We start from the raw sequence: 15584 nt of genomic DNA on the forward strand, positions 1-15584 counted from the left end.
GAGTTTTACTTCAGCCAGGGCTACTGAATAAAAACTGAGTCATTCCTGCCAGCCTCAGTCGCTGACAGTGAAGTGTCACATCTGTGCACAGAACAAATATGTCTAAACTAGGAACTGATGAAAAAGCCTAGGGTAACATGGATACATTACCTAGAGTGTGCTGCAGGAAAGAAAAAATTCACACATGGAATGGTTAAACAAATTATGAGAGAAAGCTGGAAGTTTGAAGCAAGAAGGCAGGCAAAGTCTGAGCAGCGATGATTTATCTTCAATACATTCAATGCACTTGTTGTTACAGAAAACGTAGACTTTAAAATCAGAAAGTATGCTTAAAAGTCAAAAAATTATCTGAGTTAATATAAAGCTGAACCATTTTAATGACTAAAACAAATTCAAGAGTAGAACACTGCCATTCCCAGTGCACTGCTTCTTTCCTCTGGGTTCCTACAGACCATGTGGTGGCACTAGATCTCACCACTGTGCACCCACATGCTCAATTAGATCAGCCTACTGATTTAAAAAATACTGCTAGCCACGGGCATGTAGGAAGGTGGGGAGCTTGCTTGCTGTCCAACAGCTCAGCTAGACATCTTCAGGTACACACAACAGGTAGGAGAGACCATGGCACTTCTGCAAGTTTGATAGGGTTATTACACTGGATGAATAGAGTCCAAAAGAGTAGAAGACAGCACCAGAGTCAAGACAGAGTAACAATTCCTTAAGCTAGTCAGTGAGTGCTCAAATGAGAATTACTTTTATGTCAGTGATAAGGATTACTAGTACTAATACCAAAACAAGGAAACAAGCATGTCAGTCAAGATTTGATGCCAAAACTGTATAACAAAAAGAAACACTATTTACCCTCCCAGTGTGAGTCATTATAGAAGTTAAATATCTGAGCAGAAAAAATATAACAAGTATTAAAACTATTTACCAGATCTTCAATGTTTCCATAGATGTTTTTTTTCATGCCTGATGCTCGTGTTGCTACCCAGCCTCCTAGTGAACTGAATTCCATGGAGTCTGGTTCATGGCCTGTACAGAAGCCACTTTCAGCAAGCTAAAGAAAGAAAAGAAAAAAATACATCCTACAGGTCCTGCCTTAACTTAGTACTCCAAATTCAATATTCTGTACTTGGTTGGGTTGTTTTTGATTTTTTTTTTTTAATATAAGTATCCTTACCACACACCCATTTATGAAACTGTTATCTTGGATATGTACATGACATGCAAGTTGATTCTGCTTCTACTGTGCATACCTGTGCTACATATCACCCTGTGACACTCCTCCCCTGTATTTTAAAACTGAGAAGTCTATTGTTCAAAACAAGGTGAAAATTCATATACATCTGCAAAAAAAAGTTATAACTTAAGTAACTGCCAACTTTGCACAAACGCTGCCAATAAATAAGGCACTTAATCTCTTGTTCCTTCTATCCTAACGTGATATGCAGCAGGTCTGCAGAAAATTTGAGCAAATTGCTTGTACTTAATTCTCTCAAGGAGAGATGTGTTTTAATATACAGCCATCTGGCTGGGCTTCCTGTATGCAACACTGTCAACTATTTGTGATGCAGATCATGCATTCCTGTACATTAAGTAGTCACTTGTTTCTCATTTTTCTGCATTAACTTGGCCTTGCCATCTGCACAGCACCTGAGGTTGACAGGATGCCCTCAGAATTACAACACCAAAGCTGTCAAACAGCAAGAATTAAAGGCCAAGCAGTCTCACATTAAGTGATAACTGCATTAGTGTATTTGAGATAATCAATTTGCACTGACCAACTGATAACAATCATGTTGAACAGCTGTATTTAAGTATACCATGTAACATGGATCATTAACTATGTTCTGTTGTACACAGCAGTTCTAACTTAAAGGCTGAAAGTGACTTCTACATCCTGTTTACAGCAATTCATTTAGCTCATGGTTTTCTCTATACCACAGGAACTTGTGGCTTTGTATGTTTACTGGTCATATACTAGGAAGGGTGGGTTCATGACCATTGCATGTAATTCTTACTAGCTGCATGAAAACACACAAGAATTAAGCTAGAATTCAATGATTTGGACAAGGTATGAACAATACCCAAGAAAAATATATATTAAAAAAAATACTAGAAACTTAACCAGATAAAAATACCTGTTTTTCCAGATCTTGTCCAACAATGCCAGCTTCTACACAAGCTGTTAAGTTTTTTTCATCTATCCAGAGAATCCGATTCTGTTGAAAAGCCAATTAAAACTAAGAATGAGTGTTTAAGATTTCTGTTTACTTCCTTCCCTAATGCTATAGGATCAACATACTTAGTCATACAATTTACTATTAATACCACTCCAGTTACTACACCAGTGGAAGCTGAGGCTCTTCACTCCCTCAAACTGCTACACAACAGGTTTCAATTTACAGTCACCACTACAAGAGACTAACACATATATCTGTCAATTTATACCAGGGATGTTTACAGAATAAAAAGCAAAAAAAGCCAGAAAGAATTAAATCAAAACTCTTGCAGGAGTCTCCCTCTCACAAGGTATGGGCTAACTAATTATTCAAAGTGAACTACTTCAGCTGCTTCAGTTTCAACATAAACTGCTTAACTGATCTCAGATGCCTATATAAATCAGTTTTTATGCAATAGGGACCCTATATAAGATAAAGATAACCATTAAGCATTTATTAAAATAGTAAAGCTTCAGCAATCATCTTAACTGCCCTGAGACACATATTTTAACTTTGACAATGCTTCCTTTCACCTTAATTTTCTTATTTTCTCTGTTCATTAATGATAACAAGAACTGGCTGGCAGTCATTCAAGAACTCAAAACTGGTTTATTTTCTGACTCAATGCTTATTTACCCATCTAGCTGACAAAAAACCAAGATAGTAAGAATTAACCACATTTCCTTGCCACACCTAAACCTGACAAAAGTCAAAGCTGTGGGCTATAAATCAAGGAGTTCAAACGAAGGCCTGAGTCACTAGTCACTTGCTGGATTTCATTCTGCATAGACACCTGAAGAGCTTCCTTCAACATACAAGTACCACCTCTGCAGAAAAAAATCACTTTGTTTAACTGAAGAACCACTGAGTGCAGAAAACTGAGCCAAACCCTAGGTCTTACCTTCAAGGCTAAAGGAGTTAATAAGCTCAGCAAGTACCTGAAGGCAGTAGAGCCTTACATCAAAGATACAGAGCTATTTCTGAAGCATCTCATTACCAAGTAGCCATAAATCTATTTTAAAAGTACAAAGCTCCTTCATAATGAAAAGATGAAAACTAGCAATAAATTTTACAGAACTTCATTTCTAGACTGCCATAAAGCTATGAACTTCACAGTCTCAAGATGCTATCTAGACAAAAACCCCAGTTATTTCTTGAAAGTTTATCCTTCAAGTTGATTTATATATATTAGGTCACCTTATCAATTTTTGCTTTAAGTAATTTGAAGTCTAGTGCAAGAACTAGTGAAATTTGCAATAACAACTTCTTCCTAGTCTTTCATTTATCCTCAGATACAAATTCCAATATAAAGAGGAGCTTTCTCTGAGTTTGATCACTTGAAGCTGCCATAAGGCTTAACAGTGATTTTTTTTTCTTATTGAATATATACAGGTCATATAAAGTAGTACAGGACTAATATCAGAAAAACAAACTGAACAGTACCAGTTTAATAATCATGGTGATAATTAATACTTCCATCCCTACTTTATTCTGGAAAAGAAAGAAATGTCATTCTGTAATGATCACCCAAGTAGGATGATTAAAAAAAAACTAAAATAAAACTTATTTAAGAGATCATACCATTTGTGATGTATCTAGGGAGACAATTGTTCTTTTTTCTTCTTCAGGACATTCAAGAGCACTAGAGACACTTGTCCCTCCTGCAAATATGGGAATGATATTTTGTGATCATAAAATTCTCAGGTAGCTTTTCTTCCAATAGAATGCCTCTCTCCCTCCTTTCTGATAAAGAACTGAATAAAGCAAGATCACTGAAGTGAACTGTTTGAGTCCAGTGATAAGCCTCTTAAGGCTGCCCCCTTCTCCAGGTTTCACAAAATCAAGGCAGCTGTGGAGCTGAACAATGCTTTAGCAGCACTCCATAACAAACATGACATTCTATGACCATCTCAGCTGCTTCTCTTAAGCCCTGCAGAGAGCTTTAAAACAAAGAAGGATAAGAAATTACAAAGCCATTCAAGAAACAGAGAACTATAGTTTCTTGACAAAAACCTTATCACAGAATGAGCTCATGAAAGCCAAAGCCCCGTGTTTCCTAAGCCCCATGTTAAAACAAGGGAGCTCACAACTCTACTTCAGCAGGCTTAGAGGAGAAGACATCCACAGTGAAAACTGGAAGTCCATTATGAATTCTTTAGGCTGTGGAGGACACAGATTGTACAGGCCTTTAGCTGTACTCTGTATCTGGAACACTTCCTGAAAAGCCCTTGCCACAGGAATTTCTACTGAACAACATCTACAAGGAAATTAGAATAATATTGAGATAGTGTTTGACCACAATCCTCTCTGAAACTTTGAATTTCAATAGTGCAACAAAAACCCCTAATTTATACACATTGTGGGAACAGAGCACCAGTTATGAAGAACACATATTTAAACTGAAGCTGAAGACATTTTCACGAATAACCTTAAACAGTTAGGAGATTTCATAATTTTACTTACCACCAAATGGTATTATGCAGAGATTGTGTTTGCAGGCTAATTCCACAATTTTAACTACATCTTCATGGCAAACTAAAAAAGAACAAACAGTTAAAAAACAGACTTTGTGCTTGTTATTTGTGCTTATTACTAAATACTGCAGTCTCACTAAGCAGCAGCCCCTTTTCCATCTCCAGCAAGGAAGACATTTCAAAGTTAGGCAATAAATAGGAGCTGGGCTCAGAATTATCAGTTATAGAGTAAAGTTTAGACTCAATTCTACATTTGAAGAACTAACTACAGTCTTAGCCTCTTGCTCTACTCATGGATTGAGACCTCCTGCAAATTCTCAGGGCAAGATGGGCCACCAAACAGTTAACAATTCATCTAGGTATTTTGGGGAACAAATCACATGTAAAGCTTTAATTGAAAACAGGCTGTCCAATTTATTTTAAGTGAGAAATAAGTCTCTTCTGAGAGATGAACAGCACATTTCTTTCTTCCTGAATGACATTCAGTTTCAGAAGAGGAGTTGCTGATGAAATCTAGTTTTTCAGGATGCATTCTGTACCTGGTCAAAGAGGGAGGTGGAAATGCTTGTGCACAGCCAAGTAAAAGGATCAAAAAAGGGATCAAATACATTGCATACATGAGTTTGTACAAACAGCAAAGAATGAGCAGGACTAAATAAATAGTTTCCAAACTCTGGCTGCTTCGCTCTTGTCATACAGAGATATTTTAAATGAAGGTAGTCAATCATTTTGTTTCAGCTTTTGGAGCTACACAAAATAGAAGTTGTGGCAAGTATTGCTCACAGTCACCAGTGCTCTCAAGCACCTGGCCTCAAGTAATGAATTTCATCTGATAGTGCCTCTTTTCATGCTTCCCATATATGATTTTGGAAAAACTGAGTAGGACTAAGTTCTTACAAGAAATTTTGAGTTTTTAATGCAGTGCAGTTATCAAAGTTATAAAAAGTAACAAAAGAGTTGGACTCATACAACTGAACAGAAATTGACATTTACTTAGCTCAAATGACCTTTTGGTTCACTATTGAAGAATGGCATGTGGAGTAGTTCCTAGTGACCAGAGGGCACATGACTCAAGTTAAAAAAAAGCATTTGTATCCTTTTACTAGACAGAAAAAAGCAGGCCTAGCCTATATACTCAGATTGCACTGCTCTTTCTTCCAGTCACTGATCTTTTGTGAAGTGTTCTCATAGGAGTTACAGGTGTTATGCTTTTTTTTACTAAAGTACAGCATGTAAAAAACCAAAAGTTCTTCAATGCACATATTTCACTACCCTTCCTAGTATCATGTACACTTTTAGAACCCAAAATTGAGACTGCCATTTTTGACAACTGCTCTTGCTGAACATGCACATTCACATTACACAGTGGTTATTTAAGTGGTGAATTTATCAGCCAACAAACTTCAGCTATATTTAATAATAAATTGACTTCTCTACAAAATGATGGGATTTCACAGACACAACCTGCAGTCCAGATGCTAAACAATAATGATTACTGTTCATGAGAAAATTCCTTCAGTTTCTGTAAAGGTGACTGAAGTCAGTGAACCAAGAGGCAGTTTTCCCCTGACCAGAATGCACAAGGGTTCAGTAAACAATGGGCCAATTCAGAAGGGAGAAGATGACAATAAAAACTTACCAGGCCATACAACTATATCAGGAATTCGCTTAAACATTCCTTCCCTGAGTACAAATATCTCGTGTAGGCAGTGGCCTGGAACACAAACAATAAGTTACTAAGGTCAAACAAGAAAGTGTTGAAAGCAGCACAGTTATACAAATGAAGTTCTCTTACCATGAGCTCTGAATACCCTATCTTCTGCATCCTGGGAATATGAGATTTTAGTGGCTCTAAGATCCTGAAGAAATTCTTCATTTACAATGGATGGAGGTACATCATTAACATTTAAGGATGCCTACAATACAAGAAAATAAATTCAATTAAGGTAAGTTCACTCTTACAGTCTTTCTGTACAACAGAAATAATAAAAACAGGCTAACACTGACTGATACCCAAACACATCTATTCCATATCAGAAAGACATCAGCTCTCCTTCACATCTTCAAACCACCAATCCAGCTTATCCTACTCTGCACACAAGAAGTTTTATTTCAGTAGTACATTCTTATCCTACTTTCTCCTGATAAATATGGAGAAATACATGAGCTTATGAATGCATACTGAACAAATTCTCTTTTTAAGACTTCCCAAGGTGCCAGAATACATACAACAGCCACTACACACTGCAAATTCTTCTACTTACAGTTCTGTTTTCAGTAACACTCCTCCCCTCCATGTCCTGAGATTTAAACCCAAATTGGACCAAAGCCTAATCAGAAGTCCAATGCTAGGCAAAACTAAGATTGACTGATACAACATAACTGGCATGCATGAAGCAGACCTCACCTATAAGAAAGATCCCATAAAACCCATGTCTGAACTCACATACATAGAGGTGTCTCCATCTAAAGTCCCGATGAACACCTGGGAAAGGTGTTCTTCTTTCCAAGAATCTACACAGGACATTCCGACTTACCAATAGACCTTAAATCAAGATTCTGTAAACCAGAGGGAAACCTCTGCTTAAGATTTTCTAACAGGCCATTCTTCCAGGTTCTTCCAACAGATGTCTTATCTAGTACTCTCACAGCTTCTCAAAGTGTAGACACAACCACTTAACTCTCTTTTCTGAACTCTACTTCCAATTACTGGGCACATAAGAATGTAGTTCATGTGTCAACTTTTTAAACCCACTCAGAGAGCAAGAATTCTTTACATGATCCAGATTAAAAAAAAAAATTTTGCAGACATTGAGTGTAAGACTCTTATGTGCTTTGAAGATTCCAAAAAAACCATGGATTTTTTTCTCCTTAAAAATGGAACAAATATGAGTAATCTCCCTAAAGGAATATGTCTTCTACCACAAATGGCCTCTAATTAGAGAGTTCTTTAATTAGATAAAAAGCTTGTCTGATGACTAAAATGTAACTTCTTCACTTCAAGTCTTATTGCAAAAGAAAACGTTGGTCAAGAGTCTTGTTTTCTGTTAACTAAATCCCTCAAATCTGAGAGCAGAACTGAAAGTTTTTTTACCATCATATCTTATATTTTAAATACACCTTTAAAAATCAGGGATTGAACAAAAATTAGTTAAAAGAGTGCACTGCTTTCACACTTCTTCCATGCAAGCCTTGGTGGAAAATGAACTGACATCAACCCAAAGAGAAGAATGTGCTTGCACTTTTGCTATAAAGCTCTCAGGAAAGATGCCAGAAAGAACTCGTTTACAACCCTACCATCAAAAAGTATGGTGCAGTAATGTCCCACCTAGTCAAAGAAATTTAAGACATCTCTTTGACAAGCCCTACCTATGCTTCGTGACAAATGCAAACACAGAATATAACAAAATGGAATTCGCTGTGCTTTCATCTTCTGAAGTTAGCCTTCTACAAAAAGTATACTGACAATAAAGTTTTCTTTCCTAGAGCAGAGTTTTGCCTATCTTTGCTCTATATAACCTTCAGAGCAGCTGATACTTTTTGCCAATATATGGCAAAAACAGCAGCAGCCTATTCTGAACGGGTTGAGTCTAAAAGTTGTGCAGTATGATGAAGGTAAGATTTAAAGTTATCGGGAAAGTTGTATGATTGTGATGGAGTGTCCCCCTTACAAAAACTATATAAGATTATGGAGAAATTAAGAGTACTGACAGGAATAACTCAGAAAGAAATAGCTGCATGAGATGTTCATTAGCAATAGCTGGCATCATTCACAGGCTCAAGTGGATAGCCAAAAGTTTGGGTTAGAACTTTCATGTGGAACATAGGACATGAAGAAAATGCAGTTTTACCAGTGATTTAACTTCTGGAAGAGCATATGTGCCATCCTGACTTGCTTTAAGGATAATGCTGTAATTATTGAAATAAGGTGTCAGACAGCTAAATAAGGTGTCAGACAGCTAAAAAATATTCATCTTGTCATCTACAAACACAGAAGCTGAAATTAAGTGCTGTTAAGTGAGAGGCACTCCACTACTGAGACACCTGGATTTTAGGAGCCAGTCACAGTAAACATGATGTAAATCTGGTCTTCAACTGCTGCTCTTACTATTCTGCTCTTAATGCACATTCACACAGTGCTGCTTGCTAGCCCAAAGAACTCTGATAGCAACACAGGAAACATAAGAAACAAATGGGTACCAAATAAAGATCTTCCAATCATTTAAGAAAAACCCTCACTAGCTGTGTTTACATTTTAGACTTCAAACTTTTGTTTCTTCATGCATTTCCACAGACAGAATTAATTCATATCAAGTTGAACACTAAGTGCCTGAAGATCTTTGTTGTCGAGACTATGAACTATTTAACAGCTGTAACAATTCTTTGTAGATGGTTTTAAGCATCCTTATTTTTATAACTTTTCCACAAGTTTTTTAATATTTTAGTTTTAATCTTCAAGATTAAGAAGTTAATATTTATCTATAAAAATCTTCTGCACAGTGACAAACAAAAATATATCTTTATTTATTTTCATAGGACTGAAATACCTTAAAATTTGCACCCTGAAAAGCTAGTCAGGAAACCTATGTGAACTAGGTCTAAACTGATCTCTATGTTAAATTTGGTCTGAAAAAATAGAGAGCATCAACAGATCTTGAAGATCACAGAAGAAGGTATATTTACTGTTGTTTAATTAAACACAAAAGTCACATGTAACAGGGAACCCTCCAATCTTACATGACAGAAGCAGGAGGAGATGGCACAGGAAGACAAATGAACCAAGAGACGGCTTCCCTACTGCTGTTCCTATACCTGAATTTCTTCATGCTTAGGGGATAGCAGAAGTTGAAAACCCAGCATAGCATGACAACCTTGGAGTTATGACAGCCATGAAAATGAGGGACCTGCAGCATTATTTGAGACTAGCTATGAGAAGTCCAGGTGTATATTGGAGACTCCAAAGAGTCCTATCCCCTATCAAGGTAGTCAGCCTGTTTGACATTACAAGACCATTAAAACCAGAGGAGCACAACATAACAGGAAAGCACTCAACACTGCTGGCAGATATCCTGGGGAGCTGGTCTGCAAGATGTACTGTGGAATCAGGGTATTATAAAAAAATATGTACTTGTCCTGCAATTCTGCTTTGCTCTATCCTTTCTCTGCATGTAAAAAGGGAATAACAGTTCTCAAGACCTCTCTTCCCAGCAAGTTAAAACGGCTGCCAGTTAAGACCAACCCTGGTCAACAAAAACACATCCAGATGAATTTTTCAAAATATATTGGCAGGTGGAGATCCTGTAAACCACAGCAGATGAAATGATGTCTTGATGAATAGAGGACTGAAGAAATGTTTTAAGTTTTCAGGCTCTATGAGATTACCTGCTTCAAACTTGAACTAGCTCAAGAGATGGGTAGAACCATTACCCACAGCTGGGTTGCTACAGTCACAGTACAAGCACAGCCTGCTTCCAAGGCTGCTTTAGCAGCTATCTAGTCAGGAACCTGAAGCTTCAAAGGGATTCTAATTAGGGAGCCAAGTCTTCTGACTCAAAGTTCAGTTACTCTTTCTAAAAAGCAAAATATGTATGACTTCCAAAACCCAGAACATTCCCAATGAGTTATTTTTCTGAAAACATTCAGTTCCATCTTGAGTATTCTGGTAGTCAGTTTTCAGCACCCAGACATGTAATAAAAATTACTGTCAAATGAGAACTTTGACATCTTTCAATACACCAAAAACACATCACAGTTTAACTTCCCTGTATTTTATATCTCTGTTATCATGAATAAGATTGATGTTGTATAAACAATTCCCTCTGGGCTAACACTTTCTACAGTCTTGAAATGCAAGCTATGCAAGCTACAGGCAGGACAAAAAACTCTCCCTCTGTTGGAAACTTTCATTTCAATAACGGTACTACCAGTTATCCTGAAACCACAAGTCATGCTAAGACATATAAGGTTTCAAATAGTAGTTCTATACCAACTTTTTTTTCCAAAAACGTTGAAGTATTAATACACTTTATTTAAATCAATTATGTGTGACAGCTGAATCATCTTTAACAGTGTGGTCTTGATTATCACCAAGACTAATGTTCAAAGGAACTGGTTCAGCTATTTACTTACTCTAGAGGTAGTTTTGTGCTCCAGACTTGCTCCAAAGGTTTTTTCTATCCACTCCTTAAAAGTTGGTAATACCATACCACCTAATCTGTACCTGAAAAGTCAATATTACATAGGGTCATTTTAAATTAAAAGAATGTATATCAGATACACTTCTTTCAATTTTATGTATGCACAAACAGAAGTTTTAAATGAAACTCTTTACCTACAAGCCTGCAAGGCTTCTGCATATTCACTTTTCATGCAACTGTGTATTTCATTGTATTTAGCTGTTCTTTACTTCACACAGAATCAAATCATTTGTCAGCATGGTATAATTTGCTTTGGCCATAGGGCTTTTCAGTTATCCCACCCACCACTCTTCAGAAAGGTCTCTCCCTTGCAGCAGTGTAGAAAGCAGCACCTGAGTTCACATGCTGGTTACAGATAAAGGACACACTGCAATGGAAACAGCAGTCTCAGACACACAAACCCATTTCAGTACACCTTATGCTTTCAAAGAAACAAACAGTATTAGAAGTTCCCCCTTCATCATCAAAATGCATCAGAATCCATCAAACACTGTAAAATTATTTCCAGCACAAACTGTCTGGCAAGAGCCAGATTATATCCTAGCCATGTGACAAATGCAGACTTACAGACAAGGGACAGAGAAGCTGGTTTTGACCATGTGCACCATGTGAAAACACAGAAGGCTGGGGACTGAAAACACTGAAAACAGCAAGAAACTACTGCTACTAATTGTATACATATACACACCTTCAGCATGTGCATGTGTTCAAAAGTATTCCCAGAAGAGAGAAGAAATAAGATCTTTCTTTGATATTAAGAACTTTCAGCAGCTGAGAATCCTTACCATAGTCTTCACCTGGGTCATTGCATTAGACCTAACTGGGTCTTCCCTCTAAGATCACTCACTCTGTAAATCCAGTTATGACCCTGTCCTTCATAGCTGGTGCAACCAACTCTACAACTGAGTCACCTGTTACACAAAATGATCAATTCTTTTTGTTTCCTCATCTCAACTACCCCTCCAGCTCTTCTACTGACAAACCTCCTGCTCTAATCCTAGAATTAAAAGGCAACAACCTTAACTCAAGCTAGACTCTTCAGCATGGAAGAGAGTATTCAGTCATTCCTCCTACGACAGCTGTTATTGTTTCATCAAACTCATACAAAAATTAATTGAATTTTTTGAAGAGGAAAGTGCAATAAGCAATGAAAGTTTAGTGCATTTGCATCAAGAGGTTGAAATGAAGGCAGAGACCCAGGTCAGCTTGGTGTGTTTTCTTCTCCAGACCTACTTCTTAGTATTCACTAAATTATCATTATAGCTGGATTCTGAAGGGAACCTTAATCACTCAAAGGACAACTAAAGCTATCAGAAACCCCAAAACTTTTAAGTCAAGACACAGACAGAAGTCACAGCATAGAAGAAGTTAGTTTACTGCAATGCATGATTGATCAGGAAGCAAGCTTTGTATGCACACACTGATGGTGCAAGAAGCCCCCCAAAAACCACCTACCACAGACACACTCCAAAAAACAGCTTCAGTTGCTCAAACTAGCAAGTACCATCTATCCCCATGGAGATGGCAGAGTCCATAACAAAAAAGATCATTTGACACATGGTCTGTAGGGAAAGTCAACTCAACTTTCATAAAGGGGAATCCTGTTTCACTAAGCCTTGGAGTTTTATCAGGGTTTAAAAACAGAAAGTGAATAAAAGAGATACAATGAACACGAAATCCCACACTCCTTTATATTTCCAGAGATGTTCATCCCAAAAGTTATTTAAGAAAATACACTACTACAGTACTGAAGAAAAGGTTCTTCTACAGGCTGAAGGATAACATAAGTTTAAGTTAAGAAGCAAAGGGCAGGGTTTATTGATCACACTGACAGAACTCAGGACCTTAAAAAACAAAACTAAGCAGACAAAAAAAACCCCATGGAAGTTAAGGTAATTGCAACAGCTGAAAGAAAAGCATTATTGCATGTTTGGCAGAATCCCACTGGTAGTCAGTATCATGGCATCTTCACTGACAACATACAACAGCAGCCTACAGTGCTGTGCATCATCTGGGCAGGGGTAAGAAAGAAGAGAGTTCATCTCTTTCTGCTGCTCTGTAGAACACTGCTGTATCCACACCTTGAGTGCTGCACACAGTTTTTGTCCCTGTCTCCAGAAAGATCTAGTGGAGCTGGAGAGGGTACAGAGAACAACTGTACAGACCAAAGGGCCTTACAAGCAGAGACTGAAGGGCCCAAGACACCACAAGCATGGAGAGAAACTGCAAGAGAGGATATAACTGAGTCTTATAAATCAATAACACAGTAGATAGGCTGAAGAACTATCATCCATCTAGTCCTGCAAAACAGTAAGCTTGTTGCAAAACACAGGTACTGCACACAACCAGAACCTTGAGCTTGCTGCGTCTGGATGCTGCATAGGCAGGCAGTACAATTAGACTTGAGGTTGTTAGACAGACTTATGGACAACAGACCTGTTAGTGGGTGCTGAAAGGATGAGGCATCTACACCACCCATGCAGATGCTCATTCTCCTGTTTTCATTTCAAACACTCTCCTTTTGCCACTATGCCACTATTCCACAGAAATTATACTGGTGTGGCCCAAGAAGGTATTTCTAATGTTATGTCTCAGTTAGAGACAGTGTGGATGGGGGAAAACCCCACCATTCTAGAGCATGTACGTATCAGTCACATAGCAGTCAAGAAGCCTTGATGCTTCCTCCTGAGAAAAACAGAATTCCTGACCTTCTTTCTGGTTTAGTGTGCTTTGATTTTCTGTACACAATCTCCCTAATATACAGTGAACTGGCTTATACAAGACTTTACATTTTAATTTGGCCCTGAAATCAAAAAATTAACAACTGAAGTGCTCAAGATCCCAGTTCGGTTTTTGCAGCTTTGACTCAACTAATTCATGCAAGTTTACAGACTCAAAGACTAAGAAGGGATTTTTAGGAAAGACAGAATTTTATGTCTCTTCTGCATTCTTTTAACTCTTATGGAAAGTGTATTTTTTAAAACAGGAAAGAGTCTGAAAGTGTTACTTTCCACTCAGAAAGGAAAAAAAAACCCAAACCACAAAGATGGCAATAGGTTTAAATTCCACTGCAACAAAATTGAGAGATCCCAAAGCAGACTTAATTTTAATGTCGCTCTGCAAAAAATGTATTTCTCAGAAAAGCAAGCTTGCTGCATAAAGGGTTAGAGGGTAATAAATCAGAAGTGGTGCCACTACACAACATACAACCGAAGAGCACTTTTTATTTTTAAGTTCAGATAAAGTAGCTCCATGCACAGTGGTTAAGAAACCCAAAACAAAGTGGAAATTTAATAAAGCAACTAGTTGATGCTCAAGAGATTCTCAAAACTGCACTGTTGTGCTGCATGTTACCTAAAGGTTTAAAACATGGTGCAGATTCTCAGTGTGATTTCATTAACCCAAAGATTATATCAAGTTACAGAGAAGACTCACATTAATTTGTCTTTATAACATTTTTAATAAACATTTCAATAAGCCCCACAGTCTATTTTACTATATCAGACTCCTGTGTATAGACTTCCACAAACCTGTTAAATGCAGAATAACCTATCCTATGAAATAAAGCAACTTCTTTGCCTTCTTTGAATTAACTGTACTGGGCAGCTTTTAAATTCTTTTCAAATAAACCACTAAATAAGATACTTCATTTACATAAATGTTCAGCTTACCTTTTTCCTGTGAATTCTGCTTGACCCTTCTTATTGAAGATGAATTTGGAGTCATTATATCCCCATCCATTCCACTTCAAAAGTTCTTGCCTTAAAGGGAAAAAAATACGAGTGACAATATTAGCATACTGCAGATCCAAAAAGCTTTTCTGTTATATGGTTTTGGGAAAGTCTTACCAGACAGCAATTCAAGAAATCAAGTACACATCAAAAGTGTATAGCTTAGAGCCAAAAGAAATTCTGAAACCACAACCATTACTCCTTCAGATTGCATCCTATGACTTGAAAGACAAGATGCCCTATAAAAGGAACCACCAGCTTAAGTCATTGCACACTGCACTGTATTGACTCATAGAATCATTAAGGTTGGGAAAGACCTTTAAGATCATTATTTCCAACCTTTCACCAACCACCATGACAACTAAACCACCGCACTAAGTGCCTCATCCAGTCATTTCCTGAACACTTTCAGGGATGGTGACTCCACCACCTCCCTGGGCAGCATGTTTCAATGTCTGACAGCCTTTCAGTGAAGAAATTCTCCCTGATGTCCAACCTGGACCTCTCCAGGTGCAGCTTGAGGCCATTTCCCCCCATCCTGTGTCTCCTGTTACCTGGGAGAAGAGTCTGACTCCCACCTGGCTACAACCTCCCAACAGGGAGTTGTGAAGAGTGACAAGGTCACCCCTGAGCCTCCTCTTCTCCAGGCCAAACACCCCCAGCTCCCTCAGCTGCTCCTTATCAGATCTGTGCTCCAGAGCCTTCACCTGCCCTTCTCTGGATACACTCCAGCCCCTCCATTCTTTGTTGCTGTGAGGGGTCCAGGATTCAAGCACTGTGACCTCACCAGTGCTGAGAACAGGGGATGTTCACAGCCCTAGCTCTGCTGGCCACAGCATTGCTGATCCAGGTCAGGATGCCTTTGGCCTTCTTGGCCACCTGGGCACACCCTGGCTCATTCCAGCTGGCTGCTGACCAGCACCTGAAGGTCCTTTTCTGCTGGGCCACTTTCCAGCC

General features: G+C 38.1%; 1 protein-coding gene across 4 annotated transcripts in view; it reads right to left on the reverse strand.

Annotated features, from left to right (window-relative positions):
- Positions 1-15584, reverse strand: part of AGPS (alkylglycerone phosphate synthase) — a 75514-nt gene that overhangs the window by 24931 nt on the left and 34999 nt on the right. For all 4 annotated transcript variants that reach the window (XM_071434851.1, XM_071434849.1, XM_071434850.1 and 1 more), the window contains 8 exons: positions 14568-14657; positions 10829-10919; positions 6495-6615; positions 6339-6413; positions 4689-4760; positions 3807-3886; positions 2145-2225; positions 935-1060 (listed from right to left, as the gene is read on the reverse strand). In XM_071434851.1, coding sequence (XP_071290952.1) covers positions 935-1060; positions 2145-2225; positions 3807-3886; positions 4689-4760; positions 6339-6413; positions 6495-6615; positions 10829-10903 — 630 coding nt within the window. In that variant the 5' untranslated portion in view covers positions 10904-10919; positions 14568-14657. The remainder of the gene's footprint in view (positions 1-934; positions 1061-2144; positions 2226-3806; positions 3887-4688; positions 4761-6338; positions 6414-6494; positions 6616-10828; positions 10920-14567; positions 14658-15584) is intronic.

Source organism: Agelaius tricolor, unplaced genomic scaffold (assembly GCF_023055355.1).
Source record: "Agelaius tricolor isolate 1412-34295 unplaced genomic scaffold, bAgeTri1.0.p SCAF_10, whole genome shotgun sequence".
Taxonomy (NCBI): domain Eukaryota; kingdom Metazoa; phylum Chordata; class Aves; order Passeriformes; family Icteridae; genus Agelaius; species Agelaius tricolor.